The sequence below is a fragment of the Drosophila takahashii genome, chromosome 3R, assembly GCF_030179915.1.
Source record: "Drosophila takahashii strain IR98-3 E-12201 chromosome 3R, DtakHiC1v2, whole genome shotgun sequence".
In the NCBI taxonomy this organism is placed as follows: domain Eukaryota; kingdom Metazoa; phylum Arthropoda; class Insecta; order Diptera; family Drosophilidae; genus Drosophila; species Drosophila takahashii.
The window spans coordinates 30,009,906-30,033,214 of NC_091681.1; the positions used below are offsets into that span (position 1 = coordinate 30,009,906).

Below are 23,309 nucleotides of genomic sequence, written 5' to 3' on the forward strand. Positions count from 1 at the left end.
GTATAAAAACTATTGGACACTAAAGTTTGTTAAGTTTCTGTTGTTTTGAATCCTTTGTTTCCTTTTCCCGCATTAGTTTACACATTAAGGGCCACTTTGCTGTAGTAATGTACATTTTCGGGAAAAGATACAGAAAAGTGTAAAGATCCATGAAATATAACTGTGGAGAGTTTTGATATTGAAATTTGACCGGGTCTGGAGCAGGCTTATAAGTCAAATTGATTTTTGTATAGTTAATGCAGCTAAGCGCACAAGAGTCCAGAAAAATGAAAACGAAATCGAAACAAGTGTAATGGTAACCACAAATAAAACGATTTATAAATAAACTCACACCTTTATATTCAATTGAAATACATACATATACATATTTACATTAAACAAAAGGCAAGAATATGACTTTCAAAGAATATCCCAGAATATAAAAATTTCCATGTCGATTATAACTTAACATCTCGTACTTAGATAGCAACATTTTTCTGCATTACCTAAACGAAGTACTTTCATTAAATATAATAAAATCGAAATCAAAAGCAACTTGCATTCAAATCTCCAATTTAATAAATAGATATGCATGAGTCGCAGGCTAAGAGGGTGAGGAGAAAACTAATCCATTTTTAAATGTTAATAGATCGCATCAGATCCCGCAAAAATAAACCCGATTGACAATAGCTTGCTATGAAATTGGTCAGTTCAAATAAATGGTAGAGAATTGAAAGATTGATGTCAATAATAAGCTTCTCAAGAAGAAAAACAAGGAGTGTAACAAAAAATCCAAAACAAATATTCTACAAATAAATTTCCGAAAACAACTGCGCTCGTTTTATTTCAATGCGGGGAGGAAAATGATATTCGGAATGACTGGGAGAAATGCCAAAGTATCAACTAAAAATAATCCGCTCGTGTCCTTTGCAAATAGTTAAAACCACTTTAATTTAGTATCAAAGATTGTTTCAAATTTATTATTAATGTCGGGACGGCGCGAACGCCATTCCCGGCTACCAAAAATTACACGCACGAGTTATTCACATTAGGAATAATCGCAGAGGTCAACTCAGCCGAGGTGCAATGGCCAAGCCTCACTCCGGAGGAACCGCCTTCGTGATCACGGTTAACCTCTACGCCAGGTAAGTATGCTTTTCGCAGCTCGGCAGCAGGGTTTCCATGCCGGAGCAGCTAGAACCAGTTGGGAATTGTAACGAGCGTGCGGCGAGATAATTCACCCCTCTAAGTATACCTTATAAAATGTGCTAGCATGCGCAGTAGAAGGCCGAGTTTCAGTGCCAGCTGATGGTAAACGAATGTTGTTGCCTTTATTTTTAGCAATAAATAAATGTAGATATGATTGGTTGTGGACTTTACCTTTTTAGATTTAAAGTTTTATGTAAAGTTATTTAAGAGCATATACAACTGGAAATTTATTTATTTAACAGCAGAAAAAAAGGGGAATACCGTGATGTCAGATCTGGCAATTAAAGGTCTAAAAGTTGTAAAATTTAAAAACAGAACTTCATCAATAAACAAATCAGTGGCGAATCGTAGAATGTTTTAGAACAAATTAGTTGTTGCATTCCTTTTCTATACCACATTTTCTTTGACTTTTCATACGAACTAGCATTTGTGGATCATAATAACCTTATGATTGTTATTCTTAAACTAACCTGATCCTATTTCTGGAAACTCGAAAGCAATAATTGGAATTATCATCAATCTTCAGCATTTATGATAAGGTATTAAAAGCTGTCGCCTTAGCACACTATCCTTGTGCGCTTCGCCACTCCAGTGATAATTAATTTTTCCTATGCATGCTTTTTTACACCACATTTCCAATTACTTTTTACCTAAGTAGGTAACTTTATTAGCCAAATCCCACCCGTGGATCCGCTCATGAAATAAATACTCAACAAATTGTTTATGTGTATTGCTAGAAAGTTTTTATTTTACATTTTGTATTTATTATGAACTATTTTGTTGTTTTGTTTTTGTTTTGCAATGCTGTGATTTGTTAACCCACCGCGGCGCAACATTTAATGAACACACAAACGTGTTTAATGCATACAAAATAATAATACAAATAATCGTAATGTATAATAATAAGGTGTAAGATTAACTAACTTAGTAATGTATAATGCGATTTGGGCAGAAAATGAATATCAACATACATAGATCGCTGCAGATATATTTAAACCTATATAGATCTAGACATATGTAAGTATGATGCTATCATACGCGTTCGATTTCGTGAGTTCGCTTTTATACGTATTTGTTGACAGAGTTTTGAAACTGTACATGTTGTTCATACGGTTTGTGTTTTTTTGTTTTTCGTTTCATTATTATTTGTTATTTAGAATAATGCTTTACCATGTTTTTATTGGCTGAAGTTTATTTGTTGTTTATTATTGTGTTATGTTCTCCTCGATAATTCTTCTTTCTAAATGTAAGCTCTAGATTTGGTGAGAAATACGTAAATGTTGTTGCTGCATATGGGTTGGTTGCCCGACCCATAGCAATGTTGGGTAGTTGCAATTGATTGCGAATAATTAGGTTCAACGATTACATTTCAATCTTGTTTGTTTTTACAATTATACACAATTTATGCGGCTGGCCCGTGGTGGGCTATAAATATATCTGCGATTTACATTCGGTTTCAACTTTTACAATTATGCAATTTCCATTAATTCGTACGGTTGATGGCTGCTGATCATTACGATTTCGTTCGTTATGCCTTGCTTTCATTATTTCAAATAATTTTTACATTATACAGTGGAGTGGAGGAAACCAAACATGAAACATTAACATGCAATTTCGATCAGGGAATGGGGTGTGTAATGGGGAGATGGGAGCGCCTTCGTTAATTTCGTAATTAATCGCATTGATTTGCTAAACATAATGCAGCAATTAAATAGTAGCAATCGAATAGTGCAAAACTCTAGCAGCCAGAGACACAACAAACACAAAAGGCTTCTTCGCTTCAATTTGTTCTCCTCTTGTGTTTGTTTAATTCAGTATTCAGAAATTGTTTCCGCCTTCTGTTGCATTTAAATGTTAATTAATGATAATAAATAAAGCCTAGTTTTAATGCCTGCTTGAAACTTGGACATCTTTCAATTACTACAGTATCTATATAGACGTAAATACAGTTGTTTATCCATTATATTTATATTTAATCTAGATTATCCTGGAATATTAACTTTATGTAGCCAGTCGCTCCGTCCAAGGGCGTCGCACAGAAGGGACAGACGGCCTGAAATCCGTTGGTGCCGTGCGGTATCTCCACATTGGCCCAGTATCTGCAAGGTTCGAAGGTAAACCAATCAATTAGTAGAGTCATTTCATAAGCCACACCAGGCTGCACTCGCTCACTTGACAGTTTTCTCAGTCGCCATGTGTCCGCATGGATTGAACGCGTACGTCGGGGCGCCCACGTCCACATAGAAGGCTGGTTCCAAGCCCATGCACAGGGTGACCACCGGACCGAGTTCCAGGCACATGGGGCAGCGTCGGGCGCCAGTGTTCTCGTCCTGACCCCAATCGTGATGGCCTGTCAGGAGGGAAAGCGAGCAGAATTATATATTACTTTTTCCACTTTAAGACTCTAGACATTTACCCTGAACATGGCCGCAGTTTAAGTACACGTAAGGCTGGTTCACCTGATCCCCAATGTTAACTTTGCGAGGTATGACCAACGTGTTCAGGCCCACCGGGCACTGTGGACGACCGGCGTTGATGGCATCGATAAGTTTTTCCAAATCGTGTTTGGTCTGTAATTAATAAAAGGGTAATTGGAATTTTAGCTATCTATAACCCATAAATACTCACCGGCGAATGCTGCAAGCCCTCGGCGGAACGCCAGAGCAAGGTTGCGCCGCAGAGATCAATAAGTGTGCCATCCTGCAGGATGTTGCATTCATCGTAGATCTGGATAGATAGAATATTTTAATAAACTGTTAGATGGGCTAGACAAATAACCTACCGGTTGACCCTTCTGCTGGGCCGAACGCGATTCGCGCAGGCTGAAGACATCGCCGCCCACGGAGCACTCGCGCCAGAGGCCGCACTTGGCATTGCCGCCACAGAATGAGCCTTTGGGGTGCATAATCAGCACGCCGTTGGTGGTCAGGCCATCGATTTCCACATTGTCCTGCCACTTGGTGGCCTTCTCCTGTTCAAAGTCAAGTTCGTGGCTCATTAGAATCAGCAGGAGATTGTCCCAAGGGTCAAAAACTTACCCCGAGGAATATGTTTCTGCTCGAATCGAAGCCGGCAGCGAATATTCTCGCCTTGGCTGGCTCACAGCGGTTGACCAGAATGCGGCAGGCGAACCGAGAAATTGTGCTCTGCATCACCTTGGCATCCTTCTTATCGCCCGGCAGCGTGTCCATCACCACAAAGTCAATCGGTGACTCCGAGGAGCGTCCCACCTGGCGGATCAGAGCAATCATCGTGATTAGTTAGGGGGGGAAACTGATTAGGCAATTTATCAGAGAGCAAATAAATGACGAATCATGGCAATATTGGCACTACACTTCAGGAGATACTTTAGTTGCCAGGCCGGTATAAATATTGAATGTCGACTCGTGGCTAAGCTAAAGTCAAAAGTCAACAGGAAGGACTTCTGACCTTCTCGGGGCCCTCCGACAGCTCTAATTAGCCAAATAACATTCATCAAAGTCAGGCCGTGAAACCGAAGCTCTTGGGGATTGGGGATTCTTTTGGGTGCCTCACCTGAAACATGTCCGTTTCCGTGTCCTCCTTGTACTCCACGATTACCGCCTGGTTGCGTGAGAGTGTGTACGAGATTGAATGCTGATTGGCATCCAGAATGGCCTTCGAGGTCTGTGGCGACTGGACGATGTAGTGCTTGGACCGCTTGACGCCGCTCGCCTCCGTCCGCTTGTGGAGCACAAACTTGGAGCGTCGCCGACCGCGATCGCCCTGTGGCAAGTAACCATTGTAGCTGCAACGAGACAGATAGAGCGATTCGGTGTGAGATACATATTCGGTGGATGACAGATGTGGGGCAAGATGATAAGAGAGCTGCCGAGCTGGCATGCGGGATTATTGCTCAACAAATACAATTCGTTCGCTTTTGTGGGTCAAGTTCTGAGTCGGCAATATGTTTACACAATTAGTGGGCAGCACACTTTCCTGCCTCCCACAGATAACTCAGAAGAATTGCGGGCTAGCTTTTGTTTTCCCCGGGTTATTTCGGTCTTTTTGCTACATTAGCAAGACCATAAACCATGTAATTACCGATGCATGTCAGTTCTAGCAAATGGATATACTATTGACTTTGGGTCGATTGTGTTTATGACTAGAAAGTGTTCTTTACTTTGTTAAGGGCACAAAAATACACAGCAGATGTCTGATATTCTGGAATTGGGGAAAAGAATGATTCATTCATATTCCCATAGGGGCTATATAATTATATTTTAACATCAATCAAATCCACAAATGTCGCGACAAGTTCTTTGAAAATCAAGCATTTCGGGTGGGTACAAGCAACTTTATAAGTCTTCCTGAATTGAGTGTTCAAATTTTAATTTATGGCTTTAAATTATAAGATTTACGAAAATACATTTATGAAGCTATAAAATCAAAAATACCAACTTGTACATAATTTTGAAAAGCAACTGAGTCCCACAATCTCTCTCATCTTTCCTGACACTTCTATTTATTCCACTTAATGATCTTACATGAAATGTCAATAATATTTTATGTGATTTCATTGACAAACTGTTCAAAAATGATCCCGGAAAATACCAATCCCCCGTGTCGGTCGTAAAAAATAATTTCGGAAATTCTTGAAAATCTTTTCCGATGAAACGATCCAGTCTGAGAACAATAATCTTTCCGTGCGTGATGTAAAATTCGGAGAACCGAAGGCTGGTACCCGTCAAACTAATGAAAAACATAAATTCAATTCATGTTTACAGCCACGTTTGAACCCTCGGGACATGTTGACCTTTAACTTTGTAACTAAGAAATTCAGATTGTTTTTTTTTCATTTTTATTTATGCCCACATTTGGCTAGCGTAGCTTTTTTCAGTTTGTTAATTGGTTATGTCTTATTTTGATGACAACAATTAAGAGTTTCAGATTTGCTGACAACGATTCAAGTGTTCGTACGAGTTGTAGCTTCTTTCCCTGTGGGTTGTTGTTCAGCCATCATCGTCCGGTTGTCTATCATATATCATGGAGGGGGGAATCCTCAATGAGTGACCACATTTTGCTCGGGGGACCAGCATGGTCGTCATGATAAATGGAGAATTGATGGAGAACCACATAGGGTCTGGTTTGGGCTCCCTTAATTTTACTCCCTACCCATGCCTTTGTCCTATGGGCAATTAAAAAGTGTTAAGATAACAAATGCCAGCAACAACTGGGACATAAAGAACAGAGAGACTGCAGCTTTAACTCGCAACGCTTTCGGCTAATGACTCAAGTCTGAAGTCTGGAGGAGTCTGTGAGTCGCACTTTGGCTGTGAGTCAGCGGCAAAGCGCTGCCAATCAGCACAATGTCAAGCGCTTTGCTTTCGGCCCGGCCCAGACTGTCCCGTCTGTCCAGTCGACCATCAAGATTTACAATCATCCGTCCCAGCTGCTGGCCAGAATCATCAATCTCCGCCGGCGGACCGCTGCGTGGATCAAATTTATGCGGCTAGCCTAGCTGAATGTTTACAGCACTTAAACCTCTGTAAGCGGCCGAGTGGAGCTGCGTTTGACTGATTGGGTTTATGGCTGGAATCGGAATCGGTATCGGTGGGTCTGCGCGCGGTTCGGTTGAAGATCCCATAAAAGTGCAGTGAATCTTAATTTATGAATCCATGAGGAGCGATAATAGATTTCAGAAAAATCTGTTCGGATGGTGTGGTGTCGAATGTAACTGGTTAGGCAATCTTTGATCTTTGAATCGCTAAGTAGGTAATCCGTTTAAGCCGCTTAGATTTTAATCCGCAAAGTGACATAATTCGAAAATGTTACAACTGATTCGAAGCGTTAAGAATGGGTAGATTATACGATTAATAAACGATCTGAGACATCTATTTAACCTCTATAATAAAATTAAAGCATTTCAGTTATTTATCTTATCTTTTCTCATGTAAACTCTTTCAAGTACATAATTAAAGCGAAAGTAAATTCTGTAACCATATGGCAATTGTGCTAAAACTGAATTATCTTAATTGAAAACAGTATTTTATTGACCTAGCTTTTGTTTTATTGTAAACCTCCTCAAGTGAAATGCTTGAAATCAACGAACAAAGAACTCTAAGACTTGAAGTGCTCATCTCAGCACTTGACAAGTGGTAAGCTCTGGCTTATAAAAGCGTCCAAACAAAGTGCTTTACCCTAAGTATTTCCTTAGTATTATTTATACTATTATTTCCTATGGACTTACCCGAGTATCACTAGTTCCCCGTAGCGCAATCGCGGTTTGTCATGACCATCGCCACCGTCTTCAGCCAGAATGGGAGATTCAGTGCCGTCGGTGCTGCAAGTGAAAATGGAAAATGGGATTGAATATTAAATATTTAATGGAATTGCACATGGTTATGGTTTTCATTTTTTGTTTGGTAATTTACACAAAGCCTGGAAACTGCTACAACTGCTAGGCCATTATGTTATGCAAGAAAAGGAAAACAATAAGGGAAAAGTTTTCTTAGAAGCAAAAGGGGGACAAAACAAAAAGGAAAACGGCTGCACAAAACTAAAGCAAAACAATTTCAAAGTAAATGCCAAAGAAATTGCTCATTTCCAACATCTCACTGGCACCCTTTTTCATTCTATATATATGTTACTTATATATATTTCTCTGCAACTTCTTGGCTTTCTAGAATTTCAAATGAGGAAATGGCTCCGCTCTGTCTCCGCTGCAGTGCACTAGGAAAAACTCTGTAGCACCAAGATATACATTCTGATAAATTCAAATGAAATTTAAATTTATTCATTATTTATTTCACAGTGAAATAATAAATATTTATTTTCTTTTATATCATAAGAATTTTATTTTATGTATATTTTTCTCCCAGTGTGATTAGTTTTCCCTTGGAAGTCTTAGGAATGTGCCACCTTCTATCCTGCCTCATGTTACAACTTGTAGGTAATCGCATAATTAGAGGGTTAATTATATCCCAAATTAGTGGAAAATTGCGTCCAATAACGACTTTCTCATTAGCATGGATGTTGGCCCTGTTTTATTTTTATTACATCTAAATACAAGTTTCGTCGTGGTTTTTTTCGGGCACATCATAAACTTATTTACGGCAATCTAATAAACCAGCATGGCGCCGGTCCACGCCCACTCACAAGCATGGCAAATGGATTTTTTTAATGTACTCTGCGGAAAGAGGTGCCGAAGGGGGTGCAAAGGGGTGCGAAGGGGTTGCATGGGGCTGCTCTGGGGTTGCATTGATTTTTGCTCGTTGCATTTAAACTTGCTCCCCTTTTGTGTGGGCTGAATGGGGCGGATAGGGGGTTGGACAGGGCGGGCGGTGGGTGTGACTCTTGAAATTGTGCAGTGCAGACAGAATTTCAGGGGGCGGTGGGGCGGGGGGGTGGTCACCCACCAAAGGGTGGGTGGTGCACACCAAGGTGAAATGGCAAATGCTCATCACTCTCGCCCTGTCTGACTCTCTGTTTGCTGGCTTCAAATTAGCGCTGCAACTTTGTTTAGATATGTACAGACATATCTGACTTGACGTACAGTCCTGTCTATAAGCCCTGGACAGCAAGCCGTCAACATTCGGAGCCTTAAAGTTAGTTAACTTGAATGAGAATAATATGAAGTTAAAGGAATTACTTTTGCATATAATAATATTGAATACATTTTTAGCATCCTAGACTGTTCCTAGCCCAAAAACCTTAGGAAAAATCGAAGTAAATATTAAAAGAAATTAAAACAGATTAACCTTTTGAGACCTTTATTCTCGTCCGCATGCTAAATTTAAAGTAGTCTTTAAACCTTGAAAATGTATGGGAACTCAGAGTTTAAAGAACACTTTATATTCTTATTATTACCTACTAAATATCCAAACTCATTAAACCCTAAATTAATAGGCAATCAACAGGTTTGATGTCAAGGAACTTTCAGCTAACATCACAGCATTTCTCACAGTAATGATAATATTCATTACTTGCCGCAGCCGGCATTAATTATTCCCCCATTCACCCCCCGACAATGGGACCACCCACCCGGCAGCAGCATCACAGAATAAACTGGGTTAAATTGATTAAGCCTAGCATGATCAATAATAATGAAAGTTTGTCATTTGACTGCTGTCTAAATTGAATTCAATTAACAAACCAAGTTGAGGGAAAACAAAGGCAAACAAAAATTCGAGATGTGATCAAAATTGGAATCGGGGTAAATATTTACACAATATGCGTGTAGCCATAAGGCTGGTTCCGGAATCCCCGCCATCTAAGGCCATCATATTGCACAACATTCAATTGAAACATTTTCCATTCCGAAGTACCATTCCCCAAAGGGTCTGGCTGAGAGAATTCATTAACAAATCGCATAAATCTTGATTATTTGATATAGGAGTTTTGAGGGTTTCACAACCCCCATGTCCCATTCTCTGCGTGACTATTTCACATGCAATCAGCTGTGCTCTCTGCCATCAAAGAATTTATCGATTTTCAAAGCCAACATGCCACTATTTGCATACATTTCAATTTCAAAACTAAACCAAGCACATTACGACAGGCCAACCAAAAAAGCTGGCAAAAAAAGAAATACATTGAAAACATGGTGCGCTATAAAAAAATTCACTTACACATGGAGTTACTCACAGATACTAAAAAGGGGCATCCATGAGATACGATATCTTTGATGGCGCGACCCCAGTGTTTGTGCTGGTATTCGTGTTTGCACTTGTATCTGTGGTGCCGGCTTCGGTTTTGTACTTTTGCTGTTGTTTAGGGAAATCAATTTTCGTGTCTGTGTGTTTAGGTTTACGCTGCACTCGGAAAAAATAGTGTCTTTTAATATGTGAAAAAAAAAATAATCTGAGTCTTAGCAGGAATAGTTCTAATCCTAAATTAATCCCAAATTAAATAGAAAATATAGTTCTAAATCAATTGATTTTTTTCTGATACATAAGGGGAGCTATTATATTCATTTTATGACAAAAGGTTCTAAGTAAAAACGTAAATATTTAAAAATTCTTAGAAAAAATGGATTTAATAGATTTTTCTCCGAAATATTAGGCGAGTTGGCATTGTCAATTTATGATGAATAAATATTGAATATTTAAAAGTTCTTAGGTATAATAGATGTTATATATTTTTCTGTGAAATATTTGGGGTGATCTGTCATTATTGCGAGTGTAGAACTGCCTCTGGTATTTGTGGGGAAATGGGCGTAAAAGTGTATTTCATTATGGGTACATAGGTACCTCCCCGTTGCATGACAGTGCTCTCTAGCATCGATTTTCGCTCGTTTGCCTTGCGTGCAACCGGCCCAGAACGAGACCCACAACAGACCGCTCCATAGTTGGCCGACACAATCGCATTACAATAAATTTTCAAACTAACGCAAAGGGCAAACACTTCCCCCCGCTCGATTGCATGTTAAAAATGCTAAATGCAAAATGCTGAAACCTGCAGCAGGACCCACCAACGACCATCAACCATTTACCATCAAGGGTATACCCAATAGGGCTGTGAAATCAGGGCGACCATAGGCACACAGACCATAGAAACGGCCACCAGGGCAACCACAACGGTTTAATGTCACGGGGTCGCCGCTTATGCAAATTAATTTGATTATTACACCAAAGTAACCCACGTATTCGCTGCATTCATTTGATTAGCTCGCCCACCTGAGCCCCCTGCCGCAAAATGAGGTCTCGCAAGGCTTTTAGCGTCTCGCTGCACCTCTAATTGAGTTTATAGGGGGTGGTGTGTCTGCGGATGACAGGGTCTAATGTGTGAAGAGCAACAAGCGAAAGGTCAGCTGGCATGGAAACACAGAAATCAATTGTGGAGAGGGAGAATAAAAGTTCTTGACTTAGTTAGGGAATATATAAGCTCTTAAGGAATTCCCAATACATTTTTAATATGAAGTTGTTTCCTATTAAGATTTTTTATCGTTGTTTAAAATGATTAAATTTAAAAATAAATGAAATTTTAACAAGCCAAAAAATATATATTGAAACAAGAAAGGAAGCTAGCTTCGGCAAGCCGAAGCTTATATACCCTTGCAGATCATTCTATTAATTTACAAATCGCAAAAATGTTAAATTTCTTATTATTTCACATTAATTTTTCGATCGTTTCTATCACAGCTATATGATATAGTAGTTCGATCTTTTAAAAATTAAAATCGAAATTCGGAAATATTTCAAAATAGTCATATCCCAGAGTAGAAGGGAATGTAATAAAAACCAACAAAGATATAATTTTTTTCCCATTAATTTTCATTTAATTTTTCGACCGTTCCTATGGCAGCTATATGATATAGTGATCCGATTTAAAAAACAAAAAAACCGAAATTCAGAAATATATAAAAAAAAATATTCCCAAGAGTAGAAGGTAAAATTTTAAAAAACACCGGAGCTAGAATTTTTTTACGTTTTTTTTTTTTTGATCCTTTCTATGGGAGCTATAAGATATAGTTGTCCGATCCGGTTGGTTCCGACATATATACTACCTGCAATAGAAATACGACTTTTACGAAAGTTTCATCCCGGTAGCTTTAAAACTGAGAGACTAGTTTGCGTAGAAACGGACGGACAGACGGACGGACAGACGGACGGACAGACGGACGGACAGACGGACAGACGGACATGGCTAGATCGACTCGTCTTGTGATGCTGATCAAGAATATATATACTTTATGGGGTCGGAAATGTCTCCTTCACTGCGTTGCAAACTTTTGACTGAAATCATAATCAAATAAAAACACCTCTTAACGAGGTAAAAAACTAGTGACGACCGCACCTTCAACATACAAAAGTTCTGATATCAACATTTGTGACGAAAAATTATTACACTCGTCATTAAATAGACTTTCTAATCTTTTCTCATTCGGCCCGCCCTAGCAGACTATTCCAGCCTTTTTCCCTTCACAGGCATTTTCTATTGCAGCGTGCCGAATAAAAAAATATTAGAAAGTCTATTTAATGACGAGTGTAATAATTTTTCGTCACAAATGTTGATATCAGAACTTTTGTATGTTGAAGGTGCGGTCGTCACTAGTTTTTTACCTCGTTAAGAGGTGTTTTTATTTGATATCAGAAGTTTTTGTTTGTTTACATTTGCTCTCATAGGAGCTAATATATACATTTAAATTTAAATTGGTCAATCATAATTTGTAAGCCATTGTATTTAAACAAATTAAGTTAAAAAGTATTTCAAAATACCTTTTAAACGAGGTATGGCACATGTCTGTACCTTTAGTAGTGTAGAACTTACAAACTAACGAAATTTAGCCATTTTTAGCTTTTTTCCCGCTAAAGTAGCGGCTTTTTCCAAAAGTCGTAGAACAAAAGATTCCTATATGGAACTCTTAAGTGCAAATTTACTGATTCCATGACCCTAAAATACAGTTCGGATACCCTCACACAAAATTCAATACTCAGGAAGCTTTAGTTGTTCGAGCTGGCAAAAGTGGCTGTTTTCGTATAAAAATAACTTTTAAACGTGACTTTTTACAGTAATGTGTTATATACCAAAATTTAAGGAATCTCAAGGGCTATACAGTTTAAAGTTTTCAAGAAAATCGTTAGAGCCGTTTTTGAGAAAAAAAAAAAAAAGCTAAAAAAAAAGTTTTAAAAAATTGTCTTTTGTTCATATCTTTTTAATTATTACATTTACACAAATTGCATATAGAAAGCGTTTATAGCTTTTAAAAATACCTTTCAAACAAGATGCAGCACAAGTCTGTAGCTTTAGTAGTATAGAAGTTACGGTTTTCCGAATTTTAGCTATTTATAGCTGTTTTCCCGCTAAACTAGCGAGTTTTTCCAAAAGTGGTAGAACAAAAGTTTTTTATATCGATGGGATGAACGTCATATTAAATTTTCAAAACTTAAGAAACATGTTTTGGACAAACTGACAAACTGACAAACTGACAAACTGACAAACTGACAAACAGAATTAAATTTTCATTTTGGGAAGAAGAAGGAAATCTTATTTTGGCTATAACTTTTGAACGGAGCGTCGGATTTTGACAAATGACCCCTCATTCGACGGGTATTTTCAAAAGGAATACAACTAAAACATTGCGAGGGGGCATTTATCCCCACCGGCCCCAACAGCTCCAAATTTCGAAATTTTCATTTTTTCACTTTCACCGCTCTCTCTCCCAAGCCAATTGATTTTCTTAAAGTCTTGGTATGCAATCCTTTAAGTTATTGCAATACCTTTCGATTGGTGTATTACTCATTACGATCGGACTATCACAGCAGATTTTCAATTTTGCGGCTATATAATAGTAGTCGCCTTCGCACACTCTCCTGGTGCGCTTCGTCACTACATGGACTGCCGTCCATAGTGATACCCTCTGCAAGGGTATAATAATAAGATATATTTACAAAACCAGTCAGTTTCCATGATGCAACTTGGATTATATTGCGTAAAGACGACATTACCATAATACATCCCCCTCAATTTGTAGTATTCTGGTTAAGCAGGAAAGTAAAGCCATAAGTCAATGCGACAACGATAGCAAAACTTTAAAGTAACATTCTGTGGGCAAAGTTTTCGATCAAATTCGGTTGGCTGTTCTCAGGCACAAATGGCAGCTGCATCTGCTTCTTCGTTTGCTCCAGATTCGGTGGCAACGGGAGACTTGGTTCACTATATTTATAACTTTCATAAATCTTTGAGTTTGCCTGTCAACAGCAGCAGAGGATGGGGCTCTATTTACATGCGGCGACAGTGGAGAAATATAGTTGAAGCGCACAAGAATAGATAGTTCCACTTCTTGTTTATTCGTAGCATTTGAAATTTGAGCAGGGTGAAGTAGAAGTAGAAGTAGCAGTAGAATATTCAAACTGCAGTGTCGCCCCTCGGCTGTCATGCCAAATAAATGCAAAGACCAGCAAAGTGCAATGGCAGATTAAACAATAAACAAGGGGGGAGGAAGAGAATACAATGGCAGCAGAAACACACAGAGACTCAGGTGAGAAGGGCGGACAGACGACACTTTTTTGCAGGCAAGAGCAGGTGTTTTGTTACCATATTTTATGGTTAAATTTGCGGTCTTTGCCTGGGTTGCTGATGGGCGAAATGCCGGGCTCTTCTCATGCTTCCCATGCCCATTCACATGCCGTGGATGTATCTGTATCTGAGTGCTTGCCTCTGTATCACTGTATCTCTGTATCTGTATCTCCATCCATATCCGTATCTGTATCTGTGCACATGTCTCTGCCACACAGCTGTTTGCATTTCAAGAATGAAACTCTCATTGAGACAACTTCAAAAAACATTCACGAAAAAAACTCGTTTTGCCAGCGAAATTCAAGCACAAAGAATGGCCAGAAGAGAACCTCAAAATTGCAGAGCATAAAAAAGAGCAAGGCGAGGAAAATGTATATACTTGGGCATAATATAATCATGTTCTTTATCAACAAATAATCCATGGTATACAAACTAGTGCCAGCACAGGAAGACATTATAAACTATAATTTCGAATACATTTCCAACTAATAACTCCCTCAATTTCGTATCTTTGAGATACAAATTATTGCCATCGGCTGACAGGGTCAAAAAGTTTCTGGGTCTGGGCTGTGTTTTTTAAGCTTTGTTAGCGGCGGCTCACTAATTCCATTTATGCAAATCGCCGCCTGTCAATTTCTTAACAACTTTTCTTTAAACAACCAGCTGAACACCAACAAAGATAGCTCTTTCTTTGTCTCTCACTCTCTTTTAGTTGGTTACATAATCAGCAGAAATTTCATTTAAAGCTTGTTTGGTGTCGCCGGTATAGTTTTGTATTTTTTTTACAAAACATTTGTCTAAATTGAACAATGGAAGTTATACTTTTTTTACAACGCTGCTCCCTGATCTTGCCAGCTTTTTTGTTTGCCTATGCAGCGGCACGTCTCGAACAATATTTTTCTGCTTTTGGTTTGCCTTTCCCAGCTGCTTTTTTGGCAAACAAATTTGCACTACTCCAGCGCCGAGGCGACCAAAACCAAGCTGGCTAAAATTAAACAAACAAACAGAGGGCCAGGGAGAGGAAAAAAGCGTATTTAGTTTACTTGCCAAAAGCAAACGTCGGAGCTGCTCTTGAGCACGTTTTTTTAAAGACTCTACTCAGACCGCAGAAGAGGTATGCTGAATATTTCCGAAATTGGTGTCGCCAAGTGAAATTTATATAAATATGCCATTATGTATTACTTGTATATTTTTTGCCAGTCAGAATGTCTAGGTAAATATCTTATCTTTATTTTAAGTTGATAAAAAGTGATAAAAAAATGTTATTTTTTATTTATTTACTGGTAGCCCATAGTTGCCATAGGTTAAAGCTTCCATTAGCCGGGAAGAGTATTTTCGGACCTCTTTGATCATTGCGTGGCTGGATTTCCTTAAGCTTTGGCCACATTATGTTCCTAAGTTTATGGATTTTCCTTCGCCGACTGACGGTTTAGTTTTCACCCTCCGTTCCTGCTTCTTTTCTCCTCGCTTTTTTGGCTAAAAATAAAACCACGCGGAGCCAAGATGGAGAAACATTTTCCATTTCCGTGCTAATAGTTTCGCTTTTCATTGGTGGAGTGTTTCTATTTCTGTAGTCGCTTTGTCTGTGCCGATTTGGAGCATTGTTTTGTCTCCCTTCGGGGTTCGAAGATGGCTGGGTTGGCTAGATGCACCAGTAACATAAAAAGCCGAGCTGCTCCCATCGCCGCCTGCAGTTTGTCATCTTAATGAAAGCATGAATATGCTAATTTCTAGCTTTTTACGACCAAAACGTCATTATCGCTCGCGTTGCTTTCAGCAATTTTAATAAACAAGTGCTGGGTTGAGCTGGGCACGACTTTTTTCTGCCTGTATGCGTGATTATGGCACTAATGACAAGCTTACAGATAGAAGAAATAAACAGTGGAGAATGAGAGGTCCAATAGAAATGATATTTGCCGGCTCGGCTTCGGAAACCATTCACCCATCATCATCGCAAACTTCATCATCTCCGCAGTTTCCTCAATAGATGGCTTTTAATTATTCTGCCCCCTAAATGGATCTGGGAACGGTCAGCAAAAAAAAAAACCCTGAAGTACTGCATATGCTATAATAATTCCATCATCTACTCTTTTAGCTCTGTTTATATGATGTCATGGGTTCAAATGTTTCTATGCATTTTTTCTTACTTGTTTTTTGAGATAACACATTGATATTTTGATAACACTCCGTCTGGGAAAGAAAGGCAAGTGAACTTAAACGATAATAAAATAATATTTCTCAAGCTTTTCGAATTAAAACCAATGAGTTTCTTTAGGACGGAAAGCTGATTCATCTTCTTTTCGATGACTAAACCATTGCTCGGTATTCCCGGCACATTTCCAACATCCATTTTCAAATTTCTCGTCATAAATGGCCGCAGGTTGTTAAACTCATTAGCACCCAAAAAATAATAGAAGGGATGAATAAATCAAGCGCAAAGAGAAAACGAGTAATAATAATAGAACAAGTACAAGACTAGTAAATACCCTAAGTATGCAAATAAGAAAGATAATGGAGTTAGGAAGTAAAATACAGAAAAGATAACTAAATAAATTAGTCAATACTTTTAATCTTCTTTATGTCTGATCCTAATGATCAAACCATCACACCTTTTGTTTTTGCTAACATTCCAGGGTATTTGCATGTGCAGGCTCAAATGCGAATCGAAATCGCAGCTAGTTTGATGGGGCATTAAGCTATTTCTACCGCTGCGTGTAGGCGGCTCCTCTGGCGGCCCGTAGTTGGTCGGAAAGCGCTTAATTATGTGGGCCCTCCTCCTCCGCATTCCCCTCTCAAATGCTTCGAAACGGCCCAAAACCAACAGCACGCCCGGGCCTAATGAGCAAACGGAAATTGAAACTTTTTGGCGCTGTTTAAATAAACATTTAAACAAAAAGTGACATAATTTGGCCAAATGAAAAGCAAGAAACAAGTGAAGAAAACCCTAAGCGTTAAATTGCAGGTGCGAAAACAAACGCAGCAGAAACAAAGCTAAAGAAAACAAAACAAAAAGAAAACAATGAAGGAAAAGTTATGAAAATTGTCGACACAGATGCGTGACTAAAATCGTTATGACATAATAAACACATCGACTAAAAGCAAGGAAATAATAAAAACTAAGTCAAACTAACGCGTATTTTATAACAATAAATAGAGCTACATGAAAGCTTGCCTCAATTTCGTTAAGTTGGTGAAGAAACCCAATAGGAGAACCCAATTATAAATTCGATTTATGACGGAAAGTCAAGCCAAGTGAAGTATATTGAAAAAGGGTAGAACTGGCACAGCAATTATCTGACAAGCCATTATCAATCGATCGTCAGTCTATTGACCCATATAAATGGCTCAGTTCGGTTCGGTTTCAACCCGAAATGCCCCACTCCAGAGGGCATTTGAAGAACCTCCATTTGCTCAACTAATCGTAGATCAATCATTAGAGCGGCAAAACCCTCTCGATACCCTTACTTTGTGGCATTACAAATAGGCGATAGCACCGATAAGGTAATCCTGCGAATGGTGGAAATGAAAGAGCCCCTCTAATAGAACTAAAATGTTCACATACGAGGTTAGCTATAAGGGGATTACCACTGTGGAATTATATTTCTGTGATAGCAGGAAAATACTCCAGCTGTAAAAATAATATATACTTTCGTATCACCACTTTATAATGAGTTTATAAACGTACTCTCGAAACTCTATTTCCCTTTTCCGTAAGACATCAAACACCTTTAATTACCGAAATCCTATGAACTTCTGGCCTGTTCCAGAGTATTTCTCAATCGGTGCTACAAAAATAGCAATCCTATTCTTTCGAATGCAGTGCCTCCCCTTTTTTGAGGCCCCTTCTTAGCCGCCGATTTCTTTGTTGTCTGCTGCATGTGTGTGGCGGGTTTATTTTTGGTCTTTATCGTTCTTTTCGTTCCTGTTCTGCTGCCGAACTAGCCCGGGCACTCATGCATTCATCCATCCATCCGATCGAATCGGATCGGATCGAATCGAAACGAATCGAGTCCATTCAATTCGGATCCCCTCAAAGAATGACTCTATTTTTGGCAGCACTCTAAGATTTATGATCAGCAGACGTTTGCTGCCACTCTGACAGTCGATTTAGTTCGCTTTTGGCCAGCTAAGTTGGCTCAGTCGGCCATGTTTACACACTTTAATTGCCGGTCAGCGGAGAGGAACACGACAGGAAATACTCGGGCGGCCTCAAATTGGCTATTTCTTTCTGGCCACAGCCCGGCCAGGTCCGAAGCTCCGCGAGCGATGGCTCTGTGGCCATAATCAAGGCAATTTAATAATATGTTACGCTGCACACAATTTCACCTGCAAGCGCAACAACCAGTCAGTCGGTCCGAAAATATGGGGAGTTACCTCGCCGATCTTCTTCTGGCAGCCACGAAAATTGCAATTTGATTCAAAAATTATGCCCTGTGCGTACCGCAAAAAGAAAAAAAGATTCTTTATACCTACTCCCATACAAAAAACTACCAGCTGAGAATTAAAATCCAAAAGCTGGGGGATCAATAAAATTTTCGACATGATGTACGTGACACTCCAAGTGGTGATGGTGATCCAGACTTTGACGAGCTCAAAGAGAATACGAATGTTTTTGCGCATTAGAAAAGAGTCTTTGAGTTAGTAACCAACCAGAATCGCAAAATAAAATAAAAATAAAAATAATAAAAAGCTGTGAAACGTCATGGCAGCGGCAACAGCAGCTGCACAAAGGGCAACACTTTTGGATCGACGATGTTGCTGTTGGGTAGCAATTTTGCACGTAATTCGTCACGTAGCGATATGTTGTTGTTGTTGCTGTTGTTGTTATTGTTGATTATGCATTGAAAATGTTCCAGCCAGCAACAATCTGCATGGCCGAAACGCAGACACAGGCGACTCAGTGGAGCATGGGAGATGGCGAGTTGGAGGGCAGGAGGAGCAAAAGGAAAATAAGGTAGTACACCTGGGGAAAAATAACCAATCGAAAAGTACACCTTAAGAAACAGATGTATTTCGTTAGGATTCTAAATACTATAAAGTAGGTTCAAGGGTCAACCAAAGAAAACTAATAATATTACATTAAAATTTGGATTTTTAAAGTTTTTTTTAAAGGAGATTATAAACCACTTTTCAGTAAAATAAAAAAAAAAATAAACAAAAATATTTATTTATCACTCATTCATAAAAAAAATTTATAAAAATAAAAAACTCCCTTCAGGAAATTTATTGTTTGTATTTATATAATTAAATTATGTAGTTTTATTTAGGATTTTAAAGTTTTTTTTTTCATTTAAAGTGAGAAATGGTATTGTTTTTTCGAATATTTGGGGACTTAAAGAATCTTGTTTTGGCTTCCCCCTTTTCTGACCATGTAACATTATGTAACTTTAAAATGAGTTTTTCTCCATGTGTAAAGAAAAAGGAAGAGAGCGGGAGAGATGCCAGCTGCTTGTTGATTGCCGGCCGCAGGCGAAACTATGAAAATGCAGGCGCAACAACAGCAACAATGAACATTCACCAATTAATGCCAAATTGAAATGAAGCCATAAAATGGCCAAGGCAAGAGAGCCCGACCGACCACGCCCACGGGCGAAGCTTACGCCCCCCGATCAGCGCCAGCGGTTCAATGACATTTAGCAGAGTTCGATTGACATTTAGACGAAATCGATATGCGACAAGGGAATCCATATCCAAAATTCAAAACCAAATCAAGGCGGTCGAAGGGAATTATGTCAATCAACCCGGCTCAACTAGATTTGCCAGGGCAGTCAGATGTCAAAGGTCACAGACCAAAAAGCAAACAGAAAACGTGCAGTTTTGGGTCAGACACGGCATGACCTCCAATCTACTCCGATTCCCCCCAAAAAAGGTTGGGGAAAAATAAGCAAGTATGCGTGAATATTGATTGCTGAATTGCTGGCTATGGCCAATGGGTATACCTATGGTTACCACTGTAACTTCCGTTACCTCCGACGAATTATACAAGATCCAATCAAGGGCTATCGATTGCCCGGGAAAAGCATCATTACGCTGATTGCCCCTATCGACATGGTAGGTTCTTTATACACAAATTAACCGTCAAGTTGGCTGAATCATATTTAATGCGTTCCTATTCCAATTATGGCTGTCGCTCGCATTTCTCGGTAATGGTAATGCGCTATGCAAATAATTAATTGGGAATCGTTGCCAGGCGACTCCTTGTAAGAAAGGTACAATTTTCTCAAAAATACGCCCAGTCAAGGTAAATTGAGAAAATCTACCATTCGTCATCGGAAGTCCGCAACGCACAAGCAACAGCGAGACTTTCGGTATAGCTAAAGTATATGTTTATTTTAATATCAAGTGCTGGGAGCCCAGAACCTTTCACCTTTTTCCCTCCCATTTCCCCCTCTAGAACCCATAACGCCCACATTGCCCCTCGAGAAGCCCCTACATACAGCTAGCTGTGTTTTGTAACAACCAGCGCTGGCAAAACAGTTGTTGCCAAGCCAACTGTGCCGATTATGTCACCGAGCTGTATGGGTTAAAGAACAGGCCCCCAACCGCCCAGTACCCCCCATCCCACCCACTCTACCCACTTCTGCCTGCAGTGGTTCCTCCACCTCCACCCCCACTTGGCCACTTCTTGCATCCCGCGTTTATCATCATTACGTGTTCTGTGGCATTTGTCGTCTGGTTTCTTGCCTCTTAGACACTCTGTGTGCCTCCTAAGCTGGCTTATTTCTGTTACCATGTCGAGAGATCCCGAGCTCAGCAACGCAACTGTGCAGTCAACTGTCAGGCTAACCGATCGGGATTTGAATTATTTTGACATCGTGAGTTTTAAATTTACTTTCAAATTAGGTTATTACCTAGTAATTTTAAGAAGATAATTTTTTTAAACTTTATTTTTTCCATTGTAAATTATGCCGGGCTTATATCATCACAAGTGTGGCTTATTTTTGAGCGACATGTGAGAAATGGCTTTTCGAGCTGTCGGAACCGTTAATCGTTAAATGCTGGGTTAATGCCAAAATAGCTGCCCCACTTTGACATCTCTCCATATCCCAGATCCCCAAGCCAAATGCAAATGTCAAAGGGCAACTCTCGCTGAGCGGCAGAGCAGAAATTTAATTGTTGAGAAATGTTCGTTGCCTCCCTTTTTGATGGGACGACCACGACCCAAATTCGGGGGATGCCCTTGTTTGGCGTATATGTATGTGCATACCATATCCTACCATTCCAAACCAAATACTATATGTTAGGTTGCTGCTGTTGTTATTTCAATTTTGCTAATGCTACAAACGCTGCTCGGTTCCGTTCTAGTTTCCAAGTTTCCGAGGGGGTGGCTGAGGACCCAAGCCAAGTTTCGCCCACACAAAACTCCATCTGATTTACGAAATGTCAAGAATTTGTCGATTCGATTACGTTGAGTGAGTGCCCAAAGGTTATCCATCAGAGAGTGTGTATTACAGGAAAAAACCACATTAGTCAAATTTACCATGGCGCACTTTCAATTTTAGTTTTTCCCCGTTTTACCCCTTTCTTTTTTCGTTTGCTCTTGGTGGAAACAATTTGGAACGGATATTGGCGCAAAACTTTTATAGCCTCCAGTCGTGCTTACTGGCCCATGTGTAAAAAGTAAGTATATATTTATGAACGCTATGCACACACACACTGCGTTAAGTTCCGTTCGCAAAGTTGTAAAATTTTGGGTGGGTTTCTACTCCGTTTCCGTTGCAGCACAACACGTACATAGGATAGGATCTTATCAACGGAAGTGAGATATTACTAAACGAAAATACCGCTGCAAAGCCATAAGATTTCGACCTTCGCACATTATTGTCAAGGCTAACCGGTTAACCCAAATAATCGCACAAATGGCAATGGTAATTTCCACCTCCATGAAAATGGTAATATTCAGTTTAAGAAGCTTAGGTGTATTTTGTTGTGGATTGTCTTATGATTTCACAAAATATTACTAAGCAAACATTAAAAGCAACAATAAATATTAAACTTTCTAAAAATAAAACAAAGCCTTATATTCTTTTCTAAGCATGAAGAACAAAGAAATTTTTAGAATTGAATATTCCCCGACCAATAATCATTTATAGCTTTATTTATCTTTTGTTTACTTTATAATAAAATCTATAAATAGCTACTAATGGCACTTTGGTATCGAAAACAAAACATGGAAATTATCACAAAAAAGCGCTTGAGAAATTGTCATAAATGCTGCACCTAGTTATCGCCTCTGAATCAAAGTCAATTGGTCATCATTATAAGCACAAATCAATTTAACGCGCTCGGACAAATCGCAGACAACCGCAAATAAACCGATGCAATGCCATCCGTACATATTCCCACTCCCCACTGAGATATCTTGATGTTTGTTCAATGAATTCTCAAATCGCCAAAGCGTGCAGATAATTTTTATTTAATTGCAGCAGCCACAACAGTCCCAACACGAAATCGAAAACAAAAAAACAAAAACAATACAAAACAAGAGAGAACGCTATAGTCGGGTTGGTGTCCCGACTATCTAATACCCGTCACTCAGCTAAAGGGAGTGCGAACGCTGTGTCGGGTTTGTGTCCCGACTAATAATCGTAACTCAGCTAAAGGGAGTGCGAACGCTGTGTCGGGTTTGTGTCCCGACTAATAATCGTAACTCAGCTAAAGGGAGTGCGAGGGAGATAGATATATTTTTTTTGATTGCGTATAACTTTTTAATGAATGGTCCGATTTGAAAAATGTCTTCTACATTTCGATAGGTATAAATATACACAACAAAATTGCATTTACACTTATCGGAAATCTTTAAGGATGTGGGCGCAGGACCCATTTTAAAATCGTTAATGGGCGATTGTGGGCGTTAGAGGGGGCGTGGCGCTCGGCTAAAATAAACTTGCGCTGCGTAGGAAGCCAAAGAATATGTGTGGGAAATCTCAACCTTCTAGCTTTTGTAGTTTCCAAGATCTCAGCGTTCATACAGACAGACAGACGGACAGACAGACGGACAGACGGACAGACGGACAGACGGACAGACGGACAGACGGACAGACGGACATGGCTAGATCGACTCGGCTAGTGAACCTGATCAAGAATATATATACTTTATGGGGTCGGAAACGCTTCCTTCTAGCTGTTACATACTTTTGCAC

General features: G+C 39.3%; 1 protein-coding gene and 1 non-coding gene across 4 annotated transcripts in view; both read right to left on the minus strand.

Annotated features, from left to right (window-relative positions):
* Positions 1–967: 967 nt before the first annotated feature.
* Positions 968–1,132, minus strand: LOC123003369 (U1 spliceosomal RNA). Its single transcript, XR_006412572.1, has one exon. It is a non-coding gene; the product is annotated as a U1 spliceosomal RNA (small nuclear RNA).
* A 773-nt stretch (positions 1,133–1,905) lies between these two features.
* The window catches only part of Pli (E3 ubiquitin-protein ligase pellino), a 37,380-nt gene continuing 15,976 nt past the window's right edge, over positions 1,906–23,309 (minus strand). For all 3 annotated transcript variants that reach the window (XM_017153289.3, XM_070216231.1, XM_070216230.1), the window contains exons 3-10: positions 7,397–7,489; positions 4,723–4,954; positions 4,227–4,418; positions 3,971–4,159; positions 3,817–3,915; positions 3,605–3,758; positions 3,361–3,538; positions 1,906–3,287 (exon numbers count right to left, since the gene is read on the minus strand). In XM_017153289.3, the coding sequence (XP_017008778.2) occupies positions 3,161–3,287; positions 3,361–3,538; positions 3,605–3,758; positions 3,817–3,915; positions 3,971–4,159; positions 4,227–4,418; positions 4,723–4,954; positions 7,397–7,489 (1,264 nt within the window). In that variant the 3' untranslated portion in view covers positions 1,906–3,160. The remainder of the gene's footprint in view (positions 3,288–3,360; positions 3,539–3,604; positions 3,759–3,816; positions 3,916–3,970; positions 4,160–4,226; positions 4,419–4,722; positions 4,955–7,396; positions 7,490–23,309) is intronic.